The sequence below is a fragment of the Microtus ochrogaster genome, chromosome 6, assembly GCF_000317375.1.
Source record: "Microtus ochrogaster isolate Prairie Vole_2 chromosome 6, MicOch1.0, whole genome shotgun sequence".
NCBI classification, from domain to species: domain Eukaryota; kingdom Metazoa; phylum Chordata; class Mammalia; order Rodentia; family Cricetidae; genus Microtus; species Microtus ochrogaster.
The window spans coordinates 15,859,649-15,879,164 of record NC_022013.1 but is presented as its reverse complement, the minus strand read 5'-3'; the positions used below and the strand labels follow the sequence as shown (position 1 = coordinate 15,879,164).

Sequence of the window (19,516 nt, the reverse complement as noted above, 5' to 3'; positions counted from 1 at the left end):
GGGAAGGATGGGAGGAGGGGGAGGGAAATGGGAGGCTGGGAGGAGGTGGAAACTTGTTTTTTTTTTCCTTTTCTCAATAAAAAAAAATAAAAAAAAACAGAGACTCACAACTTTATTAAAATTTAAAAAAAAACAAAAAAAAAAACATCCATATAATTACACATCTTTCTTCCCAGGCCTTTTCCATCATATGTGTTTCAAATCTAACTCAAGATCTGGAGTGATGGTTGAGTGGTAAAGTGCTTTCCTTAAACTTGAAGGACTTGAACTAATCCCCAGAATGCATGTTTAAAGGCTGGGTGTGGTGGTCAGAGTTTATAATCCCAGCACTGGGGAGTCTGTGACATCATTGCCAGCCAGCTAGCCATGCCTAGTTGGCTAGTTCTGGGCCAGTGAGAGATCCAGTTTTGGGAAATCAAGGTGTATAATGACAATGAAAGCTGTTTGCTGGCTTCCATATACATGCATGAACACATGCATAGACACTCATACACAGAAGAGCATCTACACACACACACACACACACGGGAGGGTGTAGAAAAAAGGAAAAGCTGACCAAATAGCATATCTCATATTACATTGCATTCTTTGCTTTGAATGCAAACTTCAGAATACAAAGAGTTGACATCAACCTTAGTATTAGTTCTGAATATACAAGGGCAGGCTTTTAGCATTTTCCTTTTTTTGTATATGAGTTTCTTTTTTTAAAGCATGTTTACCATGTGCATGCAGAGTTCACAGGGGCCAGAGAGAACCTCAGATCATTTGGAATTAAAAAGAGTTGTCAATCAATACATGGGTGTTGGAAAACAAGTCCAGGTCCTTTGGAGGAACAGCTATTGCTCTTAATTGCTAACCCGTCTTTCAGCTCAGGCTCCTGGGTCCCTTTCTTTCCCTTCAGCCTTAATTCCCATTGCATTTTTTATCTGCATTGTTTTCTCTTAGTAGTAATTCTGTGCACCAGACATTTCCCATCATTGCAGGAAAATCGAAGCTCTCCTTACCATTCATCTGTGTCCGCATCACAATTGCAGAAGTGTCGAATGTCCAAACAGCTCTCCTCTAGGCCACATCCACACTGCTGGACCCCAGGAACAGAGCCTCCCCAGTAAGGGTGTCTTTCATTAGACCTCCCAATCCACCAGGTAAATGGGGCTCCATCTGAAAGACAAGAAGTTTCCTAAGTCAGGAGTGCGAGTTGAAATAGGACAGAGGCTCTCATGGTGGTGGTGGTGGTGGTGGTGGTGGTGGTGGTGGTGTGTGTGTGCGCGCACACACATGTGCAAACATATGCAGTCTCTCCTGCCCCCTTTTTCTTACTTTCTGGCTTTAGTTTCTCTTTCTTCCTTTATCTCTGTTATTTCGCTATATGTTTTAGTATATATACGTATGCACACATACAGTTATGCATGTATAAACATTTTATTAAAAGAACATAGTTAAACACTGATGAATGATAGCATTAGGAGTCGGGGACATAAACTAAAACAGAGAACAATTAAACAATATTACAACTGAGTTAGTCAGATGAGCTTAAAATCATTTAAAACCATACTTTATTTACAAATGTAGCAATGCAAAATTTACAGTTTGAATAATGCATAATAGACTGATTTGACATAGTTTTAAGTAAAATAAAGTGGAAATTACAACACACAAATTCTTCTTCTTAGAAAAATAGTTTTGAAAAGTTACTTTAAGTGGGTTAGTGCCACATGTGTTTTGAGCGACTGGGTCTTATCTGTGTGCTATTGCACCAACACTCAGTGGAATTAAAAGGAAAACTGAACTTTCACAGCCAGTGCCTCAAAGGAATAGCATATTTGGATACTTTTTGAATGCTAAGATGATCTAGATGGTCTGCTTCACAACACAGAGAAATGAATTCACATATACATCATGAAAAAGAACAAAAACATAATGAAGTCAAAACTAGAAAAATTATCTGTATAGTCTCTTTCATGACCCGTGTGTCATTTCTCTTGCATTTGTTCATCCACGTCACCTTAATCACTAGACATTACTCTCTCTCTGTCTTCTAAAGTTTGAATCTGTTTTAAAGCAAACAACACACACACACACACACACACACACACACCTCCATATATATGGATAGAATGACTTCCCTTTGAAACTACCCAAGACAAAATAATACAGTAAGGGCCAAGGTTAGCCAATGCTGTGTTCTTTTTGGTAGATATCAAAGAGGGTGGAAATTAAGGTGAAACAGAATGTAAGCACATACAAGAGGAATCTGACACACTTGTTTGTTTCAACAATACCAGAAGCACAATGACCTCATGCGCTAAGAGAAGTCATACACTTTCAGATTCACAGATGTAAGGGAATATGCCTGTGAAGACCATACCCTGGAGACCTTCAGGGAACTATGATTCATTAAGGAGGAAAAACAAAAAACCAACCTCAGGGTCCTAATTTCATTATGATCCTTCTGTAGTCTTTAATGATTGTGAATACCACAGTAGCCTATAACTGCTATTCAGAAATTGATAGTTCATCCCAAGCAAGAGCAGGCAGAGATATGGAGGCCTTGGGCAGCATCAGCTGAAGGATCCAAACATAGCTTCCATTGACTGTCCTCCTGTTGCTTAGTAAATGTCAGATACTTCAAATTTAAAACAACAATAAAAATCACAGGTTCCTTTCCTAATTTTTGAGATGTAATATTCCTCTCTTGAGGTTGTGGATATATATATAGTCCAATGGGCACAGAGCACTATGCTTGCCTAGTATGTACTAAGCCCTGGGTTGGATTCCCAGCACCACACTCATAAACTAGGTATAGTGTTGCAGGCCTGGAATCCCAGAATTAGGGATGTGTAGACAAGAGGATCAAAAGTTCAATGTTGTCTTTAGCTATCCAAGTCAGGTGCTCACCTGGGCTATAAAAGATACTGCCTCAAAGCAAACCAAACAAGCCTACTGCATGTATTGGCTTTGTGGGAGCCTAGGCTGTTTGGATGCTCACCTTCCTAGACCTAGGTGGTGGGGGGAGGACCTTGGACTTCCCACAGGGCAGGGAACCCTGACTGCTCTTTGGGCTGGAGAGGGAGGGGGAGGGAAGCAGGGGAGGGGGAGGGAAATGGGAGGCAGAGGCGGGGAGGAGGCAGAAATTTTTAATAAAAAATAAAAGAAGGAGCTAATTTCAGTTTGCGTGTGCTAATATATGGGGCTTTTACACCAGCAAGATTTTGTTGTACAGGGACATCTTTATTTGCTTACAGTCACTCTCTGCATATACAAAGTACCCACTAAATTGTTCTCTGAATTGTTCCTACAGCTGACTTCTCCTGGAAGTCTTCACGACAAGCAGAGAGTGAGAAGACAATTAGAAGACCAATGCTATAAGACATGAGAAAAATTGGGAACTATTAATGAGAAGCATAGTCATTTTGATGGGCTGCTTCACTGAGAAGAGCTGGAAATATCTACCTCCAGCCACTACACGTGTCTTTTTTTTAATTTATTCATTTATTAATGATTTCTGCCTCCTCCCCGCCACCACCTCCCATTTCCCTCCCCCTCCCCCGATCAAGTCCCTCTCCCTCATCAGCTGGAAGAACAATCAGGGTTCCCTGACCTGTGGGAAGTTCAAGGACCGCCCACCTCCATCCAGGTTTAGTAAGGTGAGCATCCAAACTGCCTAGGCTCCCCCAAAGCCAGTATGTGCAGTAGGATCAAAAACCCATTGCCATTGTTCTTGAGTTCTCAGTATTATATTTTACAACCCCGTTGGTGCTGTCTTCCTGCTAAGAATTCCCATGTGGATGATTGTGAACTGGTACTCTTCTCTTCCTGAATGACGAAAAAACATCTCTCTCATTTCAAGTAAACGTCAGATAAATTGCCTTCCTCCTAAATCCCTGGCTACAATTCACTCTCAAGGACCCTGAACAGCTGACAGGTTATTTATTTTAACTGTATACAAAGAAAGGAAAAGGAAGGAAACAAAAATACTTAAATATATTCATATTTAAATATGTGTGTATGAAGGTTCATTTTTTTTATTGGATGACCCATCTTTATTTCTTCACCATTGTAAAAGTAATGGAGAGAGAAAATAAGGAAACTGAGAACCACAAACAACTGTGGTTTGCCTTAACTCACAACTCAATCATATAGTCAAGGAAATCATCTATACTTTAACTGCAAATTTTGGCCTTTGAGACATTTCTATTGACAGAAAACTGATCAGTCAGTGAATGGATAAAATATTGTTAATTATTTATATTTAAAATATTAAGTTGTTCAACAAACATTTATCAAAGATTTTAATCTATTTTGGACACTATCTTAATCACTGCATCATCAGGGATAAATAACAGAACAAAAGCAAAGCAAATAAACAAATTGTGCTTCAGACTTTACATTGTTAACAGGAAAAAATTTATTAAAATTATAGGTGGGGAGAAATCATAGGCAGTCAAGTGCTGGTCTTGTTAACTAAAGACCTGATCCCTACCCATATAACCTACATTACAAAAAAAAAAGAAAGAAAGAAAAAGAAAAAATGAAAAAAAAGGAAAGTCCAGATACTGTAGTGCTCCCTTGTGACCCTAGTGTTGAGAAGGTGGAGACAGACGGATGTCCAGGCTCCGTGGCCAACTAGCCTATACTTCGCAGAGCTCCAGTCCAGTGAGGGAGAAAGCATGGTGGCAAGAACCTAGGGAAAACACTCAATGTTGTTCTCTGACCTCCACATGCATGCCTGTGCACATGTGCACACAAAAGAAAGAGTCATGAGAGCCAAGTGTGTGTGTGCACAAATGTGTGAGTGAGAGAGAGAAAGACAGGGAAGAAGTAAGAAAAAGACAGGAAAAATGATAAAGAAAGAGGAGGATCAAGAAAAAAAGAATGGAAGGAGTAAATGAAGATGAGAGAGGAAAGAGGAATATTAGCCCATAGGTACCTCCTCATGAACTGTTAAAGAACAATATTGGATCTGCATTCCAACCATTGTATAAGAACAAATCCAAAATTTTTATTAGTAAATAAGACCCACCAGGCTGCTCCTACAGTTTCCCCAATGAATGCGAATATGTAACTTACAGAGAAATGGCTTAAGAAGACAAGAAAACATAATAAATGTGTACTTGTATGTGTATTCATGTGTGTGCAGGTACAGAATACTGATGAGTGTCCTGAGGTTTCCTCAAATGCACTGCACCTTATTTTTTGATATAGGATTAGTCCTTGAACCTGGAATATAACGAGTTACCTAGACCAGGAGGCTCCAGGGATCCTCTTGTTTCTATTTCCCCTAAACTAGGGCTGTATATAATGATGGGCATACCCAGATTTACACCACTACATCTAGCTTTTTATTTTTCTTTTTTATTAAAGTAAGTCCTGAGGATTAAACTCAGGTTCTCATAATTGAAAAACAAACACTTGAGCCATGGTGGCACCTTCCCATCCTGAAAACAATCCATTGAATAGAGTAATTAGGTATGAGACTATTTTGTGAAGGCTTAGGTCAATTATGGTTTTCCTGATACAATAAATCCACATGAAGCCATGGACCAGCCTCTGTGCACAACTGGGGTTTAATGAACCATAATTCAAACTGGAGATTCTCTTGAGTTTTGAATTGTTAAAGTTTAAAAGACTGCAAACACACAGACTCTCAGTGATGTCTGCACAAAAGCCAGGACAGTTTAGCTGTACTTACTTATAGGAGTAGTGCAGGCAGCTCATGAACAATACAAGCAAGGAGCTAGAGAGCTCTGAAGTTCAGAGGCCTGCTGTGCTGAGCTGTGGCTGCCACAGTTATTACTGCTTTAATTCATTTTATTTTGTTTTGTCTCACATTCTTCAGAGAATTAGTTTTCTCCTTTTCTTATTGTTAATTTTAATTAAGATGTAATTACATCATGTTCTTGCTTCCCTTTCCTTTCTCAATCCCCGTCAATGCCCACTCTTCCAAGTCCTTCCTTTTACATTGCTAGTCTCATTATCTTTTTATTAAACATATATGCATGAATATATAAATACAATCTGCTGAGTACATTTATTTTTGCTTGTTTGCATATGATTTCTGGGCTGACCACTTGGTACTGGAAAGCCAATTAGGGGACTAATCTCTAGGAAAGAATAACTCTCCCTCTCTCCACAGTCATTAGTTGCCTGAAGCTTCTTGTCTAGCAGTGGGGCCCCAACAGAATTCCCCTTTCCATATTGGCATGAATTTGGTTTTATCATTATTTATGTCTTGTTTAAGCAGCCCCCCCGTTAATGTATCGTGGATGTAGCTTTCCTGTTCTTTCTTGGAGAAGCAGTTTCATAGCATCTTCCTGACCTTCTGGCTCTCACAGCTTTCCATTCCTTTCTTCATGATATTCCCTGAGCATTTGTTGTTTTGATATGGCACATGGGCACAGGTTTATATTCCTGCAAGCTCAATAAGTCAAAACGAAGAGTAAGATCAATCTTATCTTCAACCCAGACCTGTTTTCTGCCATGCAACCTTTATATCTAAACCTATCAGCCATTACAAATAGGGTGTTTGTTTCTTCGATTTATATGGCCAGGTTTACTAAAAATGATGGTCTTATCTCATCTCTAAAGCTTTTTTTCTTAAGACAGGGTCTTTTCTATTCCTGGGTGGTCTCAAACTCACTATGTCACCTAGGATGACCTGGAACTCCTGATCCTTTTGTCTCAGTGTGATACCCAGTATATGCAGTGCTAGGGAGAGAACCAGGGCTTCAGGCATGCTAGATAAGCAGTCCACCAAGTGAGCTCCACCTCCAGCTCTTCCTCTGTGTCTAACACCTTTCATTTATGTGTTCACTTAGGATCTCTTCTGAAAATGTTGGAGAAACTATTCTCATAGCTAATCACTTACAACCTCGTTAAGCATGCACTCTTTCCTACAACTTCAAAAGAAATCTCTAACCAAGTCAACTTAAGGGGAAAAGGGTTCTTTTGGATCACTGTTCCAAAGCCTATCTTGACAGAGAAGACATGGTGACAGGAGCAGAAGGCTGGATAGTCACATTTCATCTGCACTCAGTCCATACTAGGAAAAAAAGGAGGTCATGAGCTACAAACACTACTTCTGTGACTTACTTTCTCCTATGAGACTTCATCTCATAAACTTCCCCCAAATTCCCCTCAATGCGGAAGTAAGTGCTCAAACACATGAAGCTGTGTGGGACACTTTATACCCAAACAACAAAACCACAAGTCAACCCCCCGTGTGTGTATATATGTGTGCCAGACATATACATATATGTATATATATATACATGCAAAGCATATATGAATAATTAAGTATGATGAATTATTCACGGAATAATATAAAAAGTATATACAATCATTATGTTTACAGTTTCTCATATCTATGTTGTGCAAGGTCATGCTGTGATTCATCAGTCATAGAAACTTTAAAAAGCTTTGCCTACATTGCATTTCTCTTAATTTCTAGAGGAAGAAGAGAATGTCTTCAGCTATGAGTATCATAAATCTGAGTGAGATAAGTATTCAAATACAACTCAGACCAAGAGTCTGACTTTTGCCAAATAATCCTAAAGAGTCTCATGGAAACATTGACTCTTGTCTGGATGTTCCATGTTGAGGACTTCCACCAATACTGTCTTAGAAAGGGAAGTACTTGGGCAGGTGAGGACCCCACAAAAGAGAGATCTGATATACTACAGTATCTTTAGAGAAACAGGACTCCACATGTACATTGTCTGTTATTGATTGCAGCTAGAGGGTGTGGGAATAGAAAATAAGAGAGAAAGTTGAGGTCACTGAAATTTTAAGGCCAAATAATTACTTCTATAATGAGAACACAATGCAACTTGGTGTGGGAAGTCCTTCTATAAATGTGTTGCTTTTATTGTTTAATGAGTAAAGCTGCTTTGGCTTGTGGCAGGGCAGAATGGAGCTAGGCAGGAAAACTAAACTGAATACTGGGAGAAAGAAGGCAGAGTCAGACATCTGGGAACTTTATTGGTAAACTACGAACATTGTGGTAAAATACAAAATAATAGGAATGGGTTAATTTAAGATGTAAGTGTTAGTTCACAAGAAGCCTGAGCTAATAGGGTAAACAGTGTTGTAATTAATGTAGTTTCTCTGTGATTATTTCGGGTCTGGGCGGCTGGGAATGAACAAGCAGTCACTGCCTACAGCAAGTCAGCTAAACAATGGTATAGGAGAAGAGATAGACACACAGTAGGGCTGGAGAAATGGCTCAGTCAGCAAAGTATTTTGTTGAACATGTGTGAGGACCAGCCCATCTAAAGCCAGGGCAGGCAGTATGTCGGTATCCTAGCACCAGACAGCCAGAGCCAGGCCATGGTGCCTACCTGTCAGCTAAACTAACTGAATCAGTTAACTCTGGTAACAGACTTTGTCATACACAGACACACACAGACACACAGACACACAGACACACAGACACACAGACACACAGACACACAGACACACAAAAAAAAACTTAGCTGTGGAGGAGAGTGACTGAGAAAGACAGTCAACATCAGCATCTGTGCCCATGTGCATTTATACATTCCTATATATGTACACACACACACACACACACACACACACACAAACACATTGTATGCATCCTTTCTTTATATACAGCCTATTATTTCTGAGGGGAAAAAAACAACAACTAACATTTAGTTAGAGAGAAAGCAACCTCATCCATATCAGAAGATAATGACAGACATTTATCAATGTCCATCCTGGTCTTCCTGCTTGTTGGCCAGGATGATTAAATCAGAGAATACACTTAATGGTGTGATTAAGAGCTACTCAGCCACAGTAGGAATTAACATTTCCATAATGTTGTTCATTGTGCTCTTTCCTGCTTATTCAGCTGAAGTGAACCCAAAGGAGGAGAAATAGAAGAGATTAATGACACTGGTGCTCCATACAAATGATAGACATCCCTTTGATGAGGTAGCTTAAAGCCAGAATAGCCAAGGCTCTGGAGCACAGCACAGGGTTGAAAGGGGCAGGCAAGGAATAATCCTAAATTATTCTATTAGCCTTAACATTTTATGAGAAAAATTACTAATTTTTTGAGAATTTTCCTTTTTCTGAAGAATGGTGATGAAGAACTCAAAATATTAAATCATGTGTTCAAAGTCACATGGCAAATACATCAGGGACAGGGATTCAGGTCTTGACCAATAAGCTTTTCAAAAGTGTGGTCCTATCCTAAGCTCTACCCACATTTACATAGACTGATAAACTTTTCAATGAACCAGAAATATTGAAAAGTGTGAAATTCACAGATAAAATTTGCTCGTTGGGGACATTGTGATAAATTTATGGGAACTGATAATAATTTGGAGAAATTTAGCATGGGAGTAAAATCTTTCATTTACCACACAAGTTATTTATTCCTTGTTTAATCTTTGTGGGTAAGCATGTGGTGGTGGTGGTGTGTGTGTATTAGTGAGGGTGTATATACCTGCCATACCATTACACACATATGGAAGCTAGAAGTCAACATTCAGTATTCATCCGTGCCTTAAATCTTGTTTGAGACAGGTTCCTTCTCTTCTCTAGAAATTCTCCCATTGCTGCCTCTCTTCTTGCTCTACAAGCAGTTGGCTTAAGCACATGTGTAACACGTTGTGGCTTCACAAGGGTTCTAGGGATTCCACCTCAGAATTTTACTTATGTGGAAAACTCTTTAACCACGGATCAATACTGCATTCCTCCACGATTTACCACAAAATTTCTGATGTGAAAATTTTGAAGTTATAAATACAAAATAGAGTAGGGTTACCAATTTGTATCCAAGTGTGATGCGAGAAGGGGGAAACCATCACTGAGTGAAGCCAGAGTCAGCTGTGAGATATGTGATGACAACATAAGTTAACGTGTGCTGAGTGATACAAGAAAATATAACCAATGACAAAAGAGCTGGACAAGCAAAACAGCTGCTCCCTGGGTACCACTGGAGAGACTGTGGATTGCTTTAAATAAAGGAGCGAAAGCCCAGGTGTGTCTTTATGTTAAACTCTTGCCCATTCTGAGCTCTTAAAACGCTCCAGTTAGTTTCCAGCCATGTTGGATCTTACTTTATTTAAAATTCAAAACACTTTAAAGATAAATACCTTAATCCACATTTTGTACATAAGTAACAAAGATGCAGACATAGGTAAGAAACAGCAACTTTAGGAAGATCATATCAAAGCAATAACCAGGTTTAGATCATCATGGCCACCTTTGTAGGGTTTCTCATTTGCTATAATAAACAGAAACGCAAAATGTCAGACTCCACCATTTCTCCAGCCAATGAATGCTGTTCTCTCTCACAAGATGGAAAACACTTTAAATCATTCAGTTGTCTACAGTAGTAATAAAATGAGCACATGTATCTGTGCATACGTGTGTGTGTATGTTGGGGATTGTGGATATATGTACCCACATGTAGAAGTCAAAGAACAACTTATAAGAGTCTGTTCCGTCCTTCTACTATGTGGGTCTCAGAGATCTCACTCAGGTCAACAGGCTTAGCAGCAAGCCCCTCTTTCCACTGAGCTATCTCACCAGTCCTCAAAGACCATTTGATGAGAAACTGGTTCCTGGAACCTGAGACTACCAAACCTTGGAGCACCTAAAGTCCCTCATAGACAATGACAAGGAGTTTTTATAGAGCTCACATTGTTGTCCTCTGAAGTTCAAATCATGCCTAGATCATTTATAATATGCAATTTAAATGTAAATGTAAAGTAAACAGTCATCATACAATAGTTTAGGGAAAGGACACTTTTTAAAGCCCAAACATATTTACTACAAATACATTCAAACATACATCCATTTTCATTTGGATATAGGGTGTGCAGATAGGGGCTGACGGTGGATAACAGATGATTCACCTTTCTATACACAGTACTTCTGGATTTCCCCTAAAGACAGTAATAAAATTCACAGACCCATGAGACTCTACAGCAGAGGTTTTTCAACCTGAGACTCACATACCATATATTTACATTACACTTATAAAAGTAACAAAATTAGTTAGGAAGTAGTAATAAAAATATTTTTATGGTGGCAGGTCACCACAGTGTGTAGAATTCTATTAAAGGGTCACAGCATTATGAAGGCTGAAGCCCTCTGCACTAAGGACATTTTCCTATCATAGACTGTGGTTTTACATTATTTTACTTCACAACAGCTCAAGCAGCAGGCTCCAACCAGACTGCAGTCTTAGTAGCTCTTACATCTGCCCTTCCCATTGGCTACACTCTGTTCTAACCTCTACACAGGTCTTTACAGTAGCTGACTGCTGAATATTTGGGGTCTGAAGTTAAATCACATGTCTTTCTTGTTTACTAGACCAAAAAAGTACTGCAAATCATTTTCTTATGATCTTAAACATCCTTGTTATCCCATGAAACTATCTGGCTTTTTATTTCACTTTAAATCATGTAGATATGGTGTGTTTGTGTGTGGGTTTGTGTATGAGATTCCAGGTGCCAGCTGAGACAGAACAGTGGAAGATACAGGAGGCTACCTGACTTGGATGCTGGGAAGCTAACATGGTTCCTCTGCAATGGTAGTGCATGCTCTTTAGCACTGAGCCACCTTCCAGCATCATGAATAATGCTTTTACTTATTTTATTTATGATTATTTTATTTGTAAAATATTATAGAATGTTTGTTGGATTTCTCTCACTCTTCACGTGAATTATAATAAAACTGTCTATGCCTATACATAACTATTACCCCATACATAGGATGGCACCTAATGTGTATGTGAAATTAAAATATGAACTTGCATAAAGATCATGTAGCTTTATGGGGAAACAGCTCTATGTTTAAAATCACTTGTTTTTCTTTCAAAAGCCCTCGGTTTGATTCTCAGCACCCATATGATAGCTTATAGCCAACTCCAGTTCCATGCAATTAGCTGCCCTCTTCTGACTTCTGTGAGCACTGGACACACACAAGATGGCACATATGAATAAAAAAATACATATATTCATTCATACATACATGCATTCATATATAGGCAAAACACTCATAAACATAAAATAAAATAAAAATTTCCAAAAAAGAATAGTCAAATACTAAGAATTTCCAGAATTTCTCGATGATGAACATTATAAAAAACAAAACAAGTCAAATAAAACAACACCAAAAACATTTCCTGTACTATTTTTTTCACTCTATGTTATTCTCACAAAATCTCTATGTAAAATATTTTGGAGGAGAAAAGTTTTATTTTGACTCAGGGTGTCTGAGTTCACAGTCTGTTGCTTCTGGAACAGAAGGAATCAGAGCATCACCACAGAAGGCTGTGTTAGAGAACCATGGCTTAATTTACAGTATCTGGAAATTGGTACCCGCAGAACACATTAAGAAACAGGATGCACTCTTCAAAGCACACATCCTATCAGGTAATTACTACGCCCTACTTTCTACCACATCACAATAGACTCACCACACCAATGAATTCATCCATATATGAAGCCAGAGGCCCTCAAAACAATGACCTCTCAAGAATTAGACCCAACAGCTGAGGGATCAAGCCTTTAACATTTTAGACTTTGGTTGTATGGTTTCTAAGCAAAAACCATAACACAAAGTACATGATTAAAATATTTCCAGCTTGTACGTGAATGAATGTGTGTGCCTGTGTGTGTGCGCATGTGCTTGCCGTGTGTGTGCACACATGTATGTGTGTGTGCATTCTTGTAGGCCAGAAGCTAACATTAGTATATTCTTCAATTGTCTTCTTATTTTTTTAATTAATTTATTTTTTATTGAAAAACAAATTTCTGCCTCCTCCCAGCCTCCTATTTCCCTCCCCCTCCTCCCGTCCCTCTCCCCCTTCCCCCACTCCTTTCCCTCTCCCTCTCCAGTCCGAAGAGCAGTCAGGGTTCCCTGCCCTGTGGAAAGTCCAAGGTCCTCCCCCCTCCATCCAGGTCTAGGACAGTGAGCATCCAAACTGGCTAGGCTCCCACAAAGCCAGAACATGAAGTAGGATCAAAACCCTGTGCCATTGTCCTTGGCTTCTCAGCAGCCCTCATTGTGGGGCTGATCTATTGGGAGCTCACCAAGGCCAGCTGGACTGGGACTGAAAAAGCATGGGATAAAATCGGACTCTCTGAACATGGTGGACAATGAGGGCTGTCTTCTTTTTTTTAAGAGTTATTATGTATAGTGTTTGCCTGTTTGTATGCCTACAGGCCAGAAGAGGGCACTAGATCTCATTACAGATGGTTGTGAGACAACACATGGTTGCTGGAAATTCAACAATGGACCTCTGAAAGAGCAACCAGCTCTTTTAACCTCTGACACATCCTTTTAGCCCCTCTCTATCTTATTTTCTGAGTCAGCCTCTCACTGAGCCTAAGTTTTCTGGACTGTAAACCACAGGGGTCTTCCTGCCCCACTCCCCTCACCACTGGGGTCACACACATGCACCATTCATAGTACTGTTTTGTATGTGGGTCTTAGAGATGGAATTCATGTTCTCTTCTTTGCGGCAGCAAGTACTTAACCAAAAGATTCATTTTTCTACCTCCACTATCTCTCTTATCTCAAAGAGATCCAGTCACATACTGTATAATGCCATTTTGATAAACAACGGACCACCAGACAACAGTGGTTCCAAAAACTTAGGTTACCAAGTGGCTTCATAAGAATCTTTGTTTGTCTCTTTTAGCGTCCTCATTGTTGTCTAAGTTCTCTGGGATTGTTACTTGTGGACTAGTTTTCTTTGCTTTATGTTTAAAAACCACTTATGAGGAGTACATGTGATAATTGTCTTTCTGTTTTTGTGTACTCTATGATGATTACACAATAACAAAATCTCATAATGTTCCTAAAATATCTACCATGTTCATGCAAATGGTAATAATCCTATTATCAAGATTTCAAAATATGGTACAGGAAGAAAATAAAAATTGACCATTAGCCTTAATTCAAATCAGAATGTCATAAATCTGAAGTACAATTTGGACAATATGTGGAAGTCAATGAGAGAAAAATGCTACTATTGAGAGGGGAGTACAATTCTTGGGAAACATATCAAATATATCAATTCTATTATAAATATAGCTGACCATTTCTTTCCATTTTCCAACAAAGGAATTCAAATTGGACTCTCATATCATGGGCATTCAAAACAAGGCACACATAACATATCTCATTTAGCCATTCCAACAATGCTATGAACATTTATCCTCTCGTTTTGTAGATAAAGAAATGGAAGTGAGCAAAGGAGTAGTCAAATCTTCAACTTCACATAAGAAGGAAGACGTGACTTCAGATTGTATGACTCCAAACTTCAGCAATACTTTCTTTAAATTATGTCAAACCACTTCAATTATAGAAGGGAATGAAAAGATACCATGTCCCTCAGAGCAATTGTTCTTGAACCAATATCACAATCATTACTTTGGCAATGCTGCAGATGTTTATTGAGTATGAAGCATCAGCTTTCTTAGGGATTCTCTCAAGTACACATTGTCTCCTAAGTTATGCTCGTATGTCTACTCATCTGTATTGAAAATCTGACAATGAAACAAAAGACACCTGCATAGATAAGTATTCTAATAATCATCCTTGCTGTTAAAAAGTCCAGTTTGCCTAAACTTGTGTAAAGCTGTTCTATAAAATTTCACACTGATGTTGAACAAAATAATTCAAATGAAGGGATGATAGGCTATAAAAACATGCTAGAGTCTTCATTTAGGTTGTCTAAATAATAAATAATGAATTTTGATTGTTTCTACACAAATTCCCTCCCTCTGACTTCGTCGGAAAACTCCTAACTTCTTGTCCTCTTTACTAAAATAAGCAAGCCACCGAATCTATGTATGCTGCAAACAGGGAACTAGCATGGGTCACAATCTCAGAACAGTGTCCTACCTTTGATCTTACTTATATACATGTATATGCAAAATACATGTGAAAATTTCAAAATCCTCTAAAATAATACATCAAAAATATGAATTATTTTCCCAGGATAGCCGGAAAATGCTTGTTATATAACAAGAACCAACTGAGTCCTTTCTCTAAAATTCCAAATTTAGTGCCTGTCAAAAGGGAGCCTATGGCCTATTGGCTTAAAATGTTCTGTAAAGCTTGTAAAAACACAAGTCACTGAGCAGGAAATTGTTTAAAATTTTGCAGAGGTTAGAAGAGCAGAGTTCAAATTCATACAATTGCTTATTACTCTAATCCTGTCCTCAGCAGAATTCAGTTAACAAAGCTTCAAATCCTTTCTCAGATGGCTTCACACACGCATTAGCCACACTCATTTGAGAAGAACAATGAAGGCACTTCCTTATGTCCATTCTGTTCCTCTGTCAGGCTACCCATCATTAGTCCATCTAATCACACAAGAGCTAGGCTGTATTCACAACACTGCTTCCCATCCTCCACCACAGTACTGGGTCTGGCTCTCACAGGTATTCTTTATCATTCTGTATCGATATTTCACCTCTTCCCTGTACCTAAATCCTTTACAAACCAGCTTATCCAGCCCTACATCTTCATGAACCATGTAATGGACATGTCCAGCAACGTCTCACAACAGCATATGTGTTCCTGTCCACCGTAGTTTTTCTCCTATTTCCTTCCCTCCCTAGGTTTCTAGGCTAAGAAGTTGAGAGCCATAATCAAGCACAGGGAATTCCCTAATTAACAAGGCATGAAGGACAGCCATGTTCTTACAAGCAAGCTTTGTTCAAGTGAACCCACACTTCCTGAATCCTCAGACATACCCCAACAGTTCTGCATGAAACACCTCCACTCCACCCTGAAATGAAGCACTATTCATCTAACGCTTCCATTAGGGCTCTTTCTGGCCACAAAATATTCAACAATATCTTATTGCCAAATTAACTTTTAAAGAGAAACACCATTTGTAGCATGAAATAGAGATACTCTGAGCCCTTGACCTCTGAGGGTTTTCAGATGTGTTTATTTTCCTAGATGTATGCTAACTCTTCAATCAAACTGCCAAGTTCATCCTTTTAACATTTTGAGAAAAATATCTTGTTTTACTTTGTTTGGCTCACTGCCTACAAAATTCTCACAGTTTTTTTTTATAGTTACAGAAAGCAAGTAAGAAAGATATTAATCTATTCATGGTTGTTGTAACCACCTAGAAACTGTATTAATTAAAACACTGCTTGGCCCATTATATCTAGCCTCTTATTGGCTAACTCTCACATCTTGATTTAATCCAACTATATTAATCTGTATATTGCCACGTGGCAGTGGCTTACGGGGAAATATTATAACCAGCGTCTGTCTCAGGCAGAGGATCCATGGCATCTCTCTCTTACTCTGCTTTCTTCCTCCCAGCATTCAGTTCTGTCACCCCACCTACCTAAGTTCCACCCTATCAACTAGGCCAAGGCAGTTTCTTTATTCATTAACCAATGAAAGCCACACATGAGCAGAAGAACCTCTTACACTACATGGTGACTCTACATGAATAACTAATCATTTCCTGACAGAGTCACATTAGGGACTAAACTTCAACCTATAAATTTTGGGTAACACAAATATTCAGATCATAGCAATAATAAAGCAGTTTAAAATGCTAACAGCACTTTCTAGGAGAATTGTGAACATAGCAGGACAAAGATGTTAAGTACCACAAGTTTAACCATGCTTCCTTCTTCTGTCTACAGAACACTTATTTGTATTTATTGCACACAAGCCCACCACTTAACAAAAGAAAATTTGATTCTCACATAGAAACCAATAAAATTATAATATGGATCCTGGCCAGAATGTCGTAATTGCTTTTTGCTTTATTATTTAATAACCTTCTAACTCTAGATAGTTATGCCCACATACAGATGGACTTAGGGTAATACAATGCTGTATGGAACAGCTTCTCCTTGCACCTGAAGGAAAAGTGACTGTCTTTTATCCAGCAGGCATCAGATACCAGTGGCTCCTCATCAGGTGACAGGTATTTGGAGCCCCTTGTAAAATCTTTGGACTCCTCTGATCTTGTGGAGGTCACTGTGCAGGTAGGTCACTGTGCAGGTAGGTCACTACAACTGCTGCAGCCCCATAATGGCAAGATGTCAATATTTCACAACACTTTTCTTTGTGCAATATCATTTGCATTCTCTCAGCCCCCCTCTATGTGATGTTCCCTAAATCTTAGGCATGAGGACTGATATAAATGTTTCGTCTATAGTTGAGTACTCATGACAATTTATTCTCAGAGCTTTGAACAGTGAGAAGTCTCTGCCTTAAACACTGTCCTTTACAATAAGAGGTTTCTCTGATCAAGGTTAAGAGCAGCACAAGGCTTTCAATTCCAAGAGGTAGTTTGTTTGTTTATGTATTTATAATAAAATGGAAAGCTGAACATGTTGACAGTAAACAAATAAAATTTCACTCAGGCATTTAACAAAGTTACTTAAACAAATGGAAGACTAAGTATAAATATTTAGTAGAAATTTAGCTTATTTTACTTGATTAAAATTACTTAGCTCTAAGAGCATGTGTGCAGATGGGCACATATTCACACATACAAACACATGTACACACACTTAAATCATTTTACTTATGGGTATTTGCCTACATGCACTTTTTATTGGTTCTTCTTTTCACATCTCTCTATTTCTGATTTTCTGTCTCTATCTCCTTCCCTCTTGCCTTTTGTATCTTTTCTCTATATCCTTCTTCTGTCTCTTTCTTTCAGTGAGTCAATGATCCTTTCCATAAATTGTCTGTCCCTCTTTTACTGTATACACATCTGTGATATGCTATCAGGAAAATCTGTTCTATTCTTTTAAAACACATACAATCACAAAAATGACACAATTGCTTGCAAGTTGAAACTCTAGCAGGTTGCATAGAGAGTTAACAAGCATTTTCTGATTATTGCAAATAATAAAAGAAAAAGAAAAAAAAACAAAGCAAGAAGACTTGATGTGAATACCTACATAAATCAAATTTCCTTTCCAATTTGTTTTAAGAGGTGAGCAAATTTATCAAAGATAACATGAAGGAGATAAAGTGAGTTGGCTTTCATAATACTAATAGAAAACAAAAACTTTATTCATTTGTTTCTTACTTTAATTGATGGGTACAAGTCTAATGCTCATTATAGGCTTGAGCAAATCACAGACAGCAATTGGATGGAGCCACGGATCGCACCCATCAGGAAGTGTTGGGCACAGCACAGCAGCAGCATAAGAGGAATGGGCACAGAGAAGCTCTACTAATGAATAAAATATGAAGACTATGCAATTACACCGACCAGAGAGAAGTGGTCAGAGGATCATCAGCGTAATGATAGCAATAAAAACAGGATTTCACGCCCGTGTCTCCTATTTCCCATGCCTAAATCTGAATAATATTTATTAACCACTCTCCTGTTTATGATTATGTGCAGAGCACACAACAAAACATAAAAATAAAAATAAAGCAAGGCTGTCGATTTCCTGCCCTCAAGGATTTTCTGTTCCATGCTTGCAAATAGAGGTTATTTAGTTCTTCTGGCAGATATTTCACAGCCAGAAAACACATGAAAGCTGTAATTTAGATGCCTTAGTTGTGGTACACCAATTAAAGATGACCTTACTTGCTGAGAAATTAGAGTGAATGACCACATAATGTGATTCGGTTTTCATGTTGGTAGAAAGCAGTTCTCTAAACATAACACTGAAAACCTTAACTAATTTTTACTGGGAAGACACAATGCACTTATGATTGTGTTTCCATGGCATAAAAGGTAGAGAGCAAGAAATGAGTTATGAGCTGATGAGATGGCTCACTGGGTAAAGGCACCTGCTGTCAAGCCTTATAAACTGAGTTCAGCCCCTGGAACCCTTGTGGTGGAAGGAGAGAATAAACTCTAACTTGTTGTCCTCTGACCTCCAAACATGTGTTATGTCACAATAAAGCCTTAAAGTGGAGTTATGAGATGCTGACAGCAATTTCCATAATGGTAGAGATGCTTAGTAATCATTATAATTATACCCTAAGCATAGATTGCTAATGCTTCAGTAACTAAATGAATTGTGTGTGTGAATATGCATACATGACATCTACACATTCACGGCAGCACAACCAAGTCTCACTTTGCAGTTCTGCTGGCCAGGTACTAGCTACATAGATCAGACTGAGCTGAGATTCACAGATGTCTGCCTGCCTCTGCCTTTCAAGTGCTGGCCTTAAAGTTGTGCATAACTGTGCAGCCCATTATTTGTTTAGTTTGTTGTAGAAGTGAAGGGAATTAGAATCATATTAAAGCTTGTAATTTGTAATCCCATGCTTTAGATGTTAGAACAACACTACATTTCTCTCAAAGCTATTATTAACGATCTGAGTCATAAATAAGTTACATTCTAGACTTCTGTGAACAAAGTATACATGTTGTTCAGTAATATAAGAAATTGTTAAGTTCCTTGAAAGAAGGAACAAAAACTACTTATTCCTAACAGTATTCTTTTTTTTTTTAAGTTTTATTTTCTGCTTACTTATAGCGGACAATGAGGACTACTGAGAACTCAAGAACAATGGCAATGGGTTT

At 38.5% G+C, this 19,516-nt stretch overlaps 1 protein-coding gene across 1 annotated transcript in view; it reads right to left on the bottom strand.

Annotated features, from left to right (window-relative positions):
- The window catches only part of Cntnap5 (contactin associated protein like 5), a 964,727-nt gene that overhangs the window by 190,876 nt on the left and 754,335 nt on the right, over positions 1 to 19,516 (bottom strand). The window contains exon 14 of the mRNA XM_013346685.2: positions 1,005 to 1,161. Coding sequence (XP_013202139.1) covers positions 1,005 to 1,161 — 157 coding nt within the window. The remainder of the gene's footprint in view (positions 1 to 1,004; positions 1,162 to 19,516) is intronic.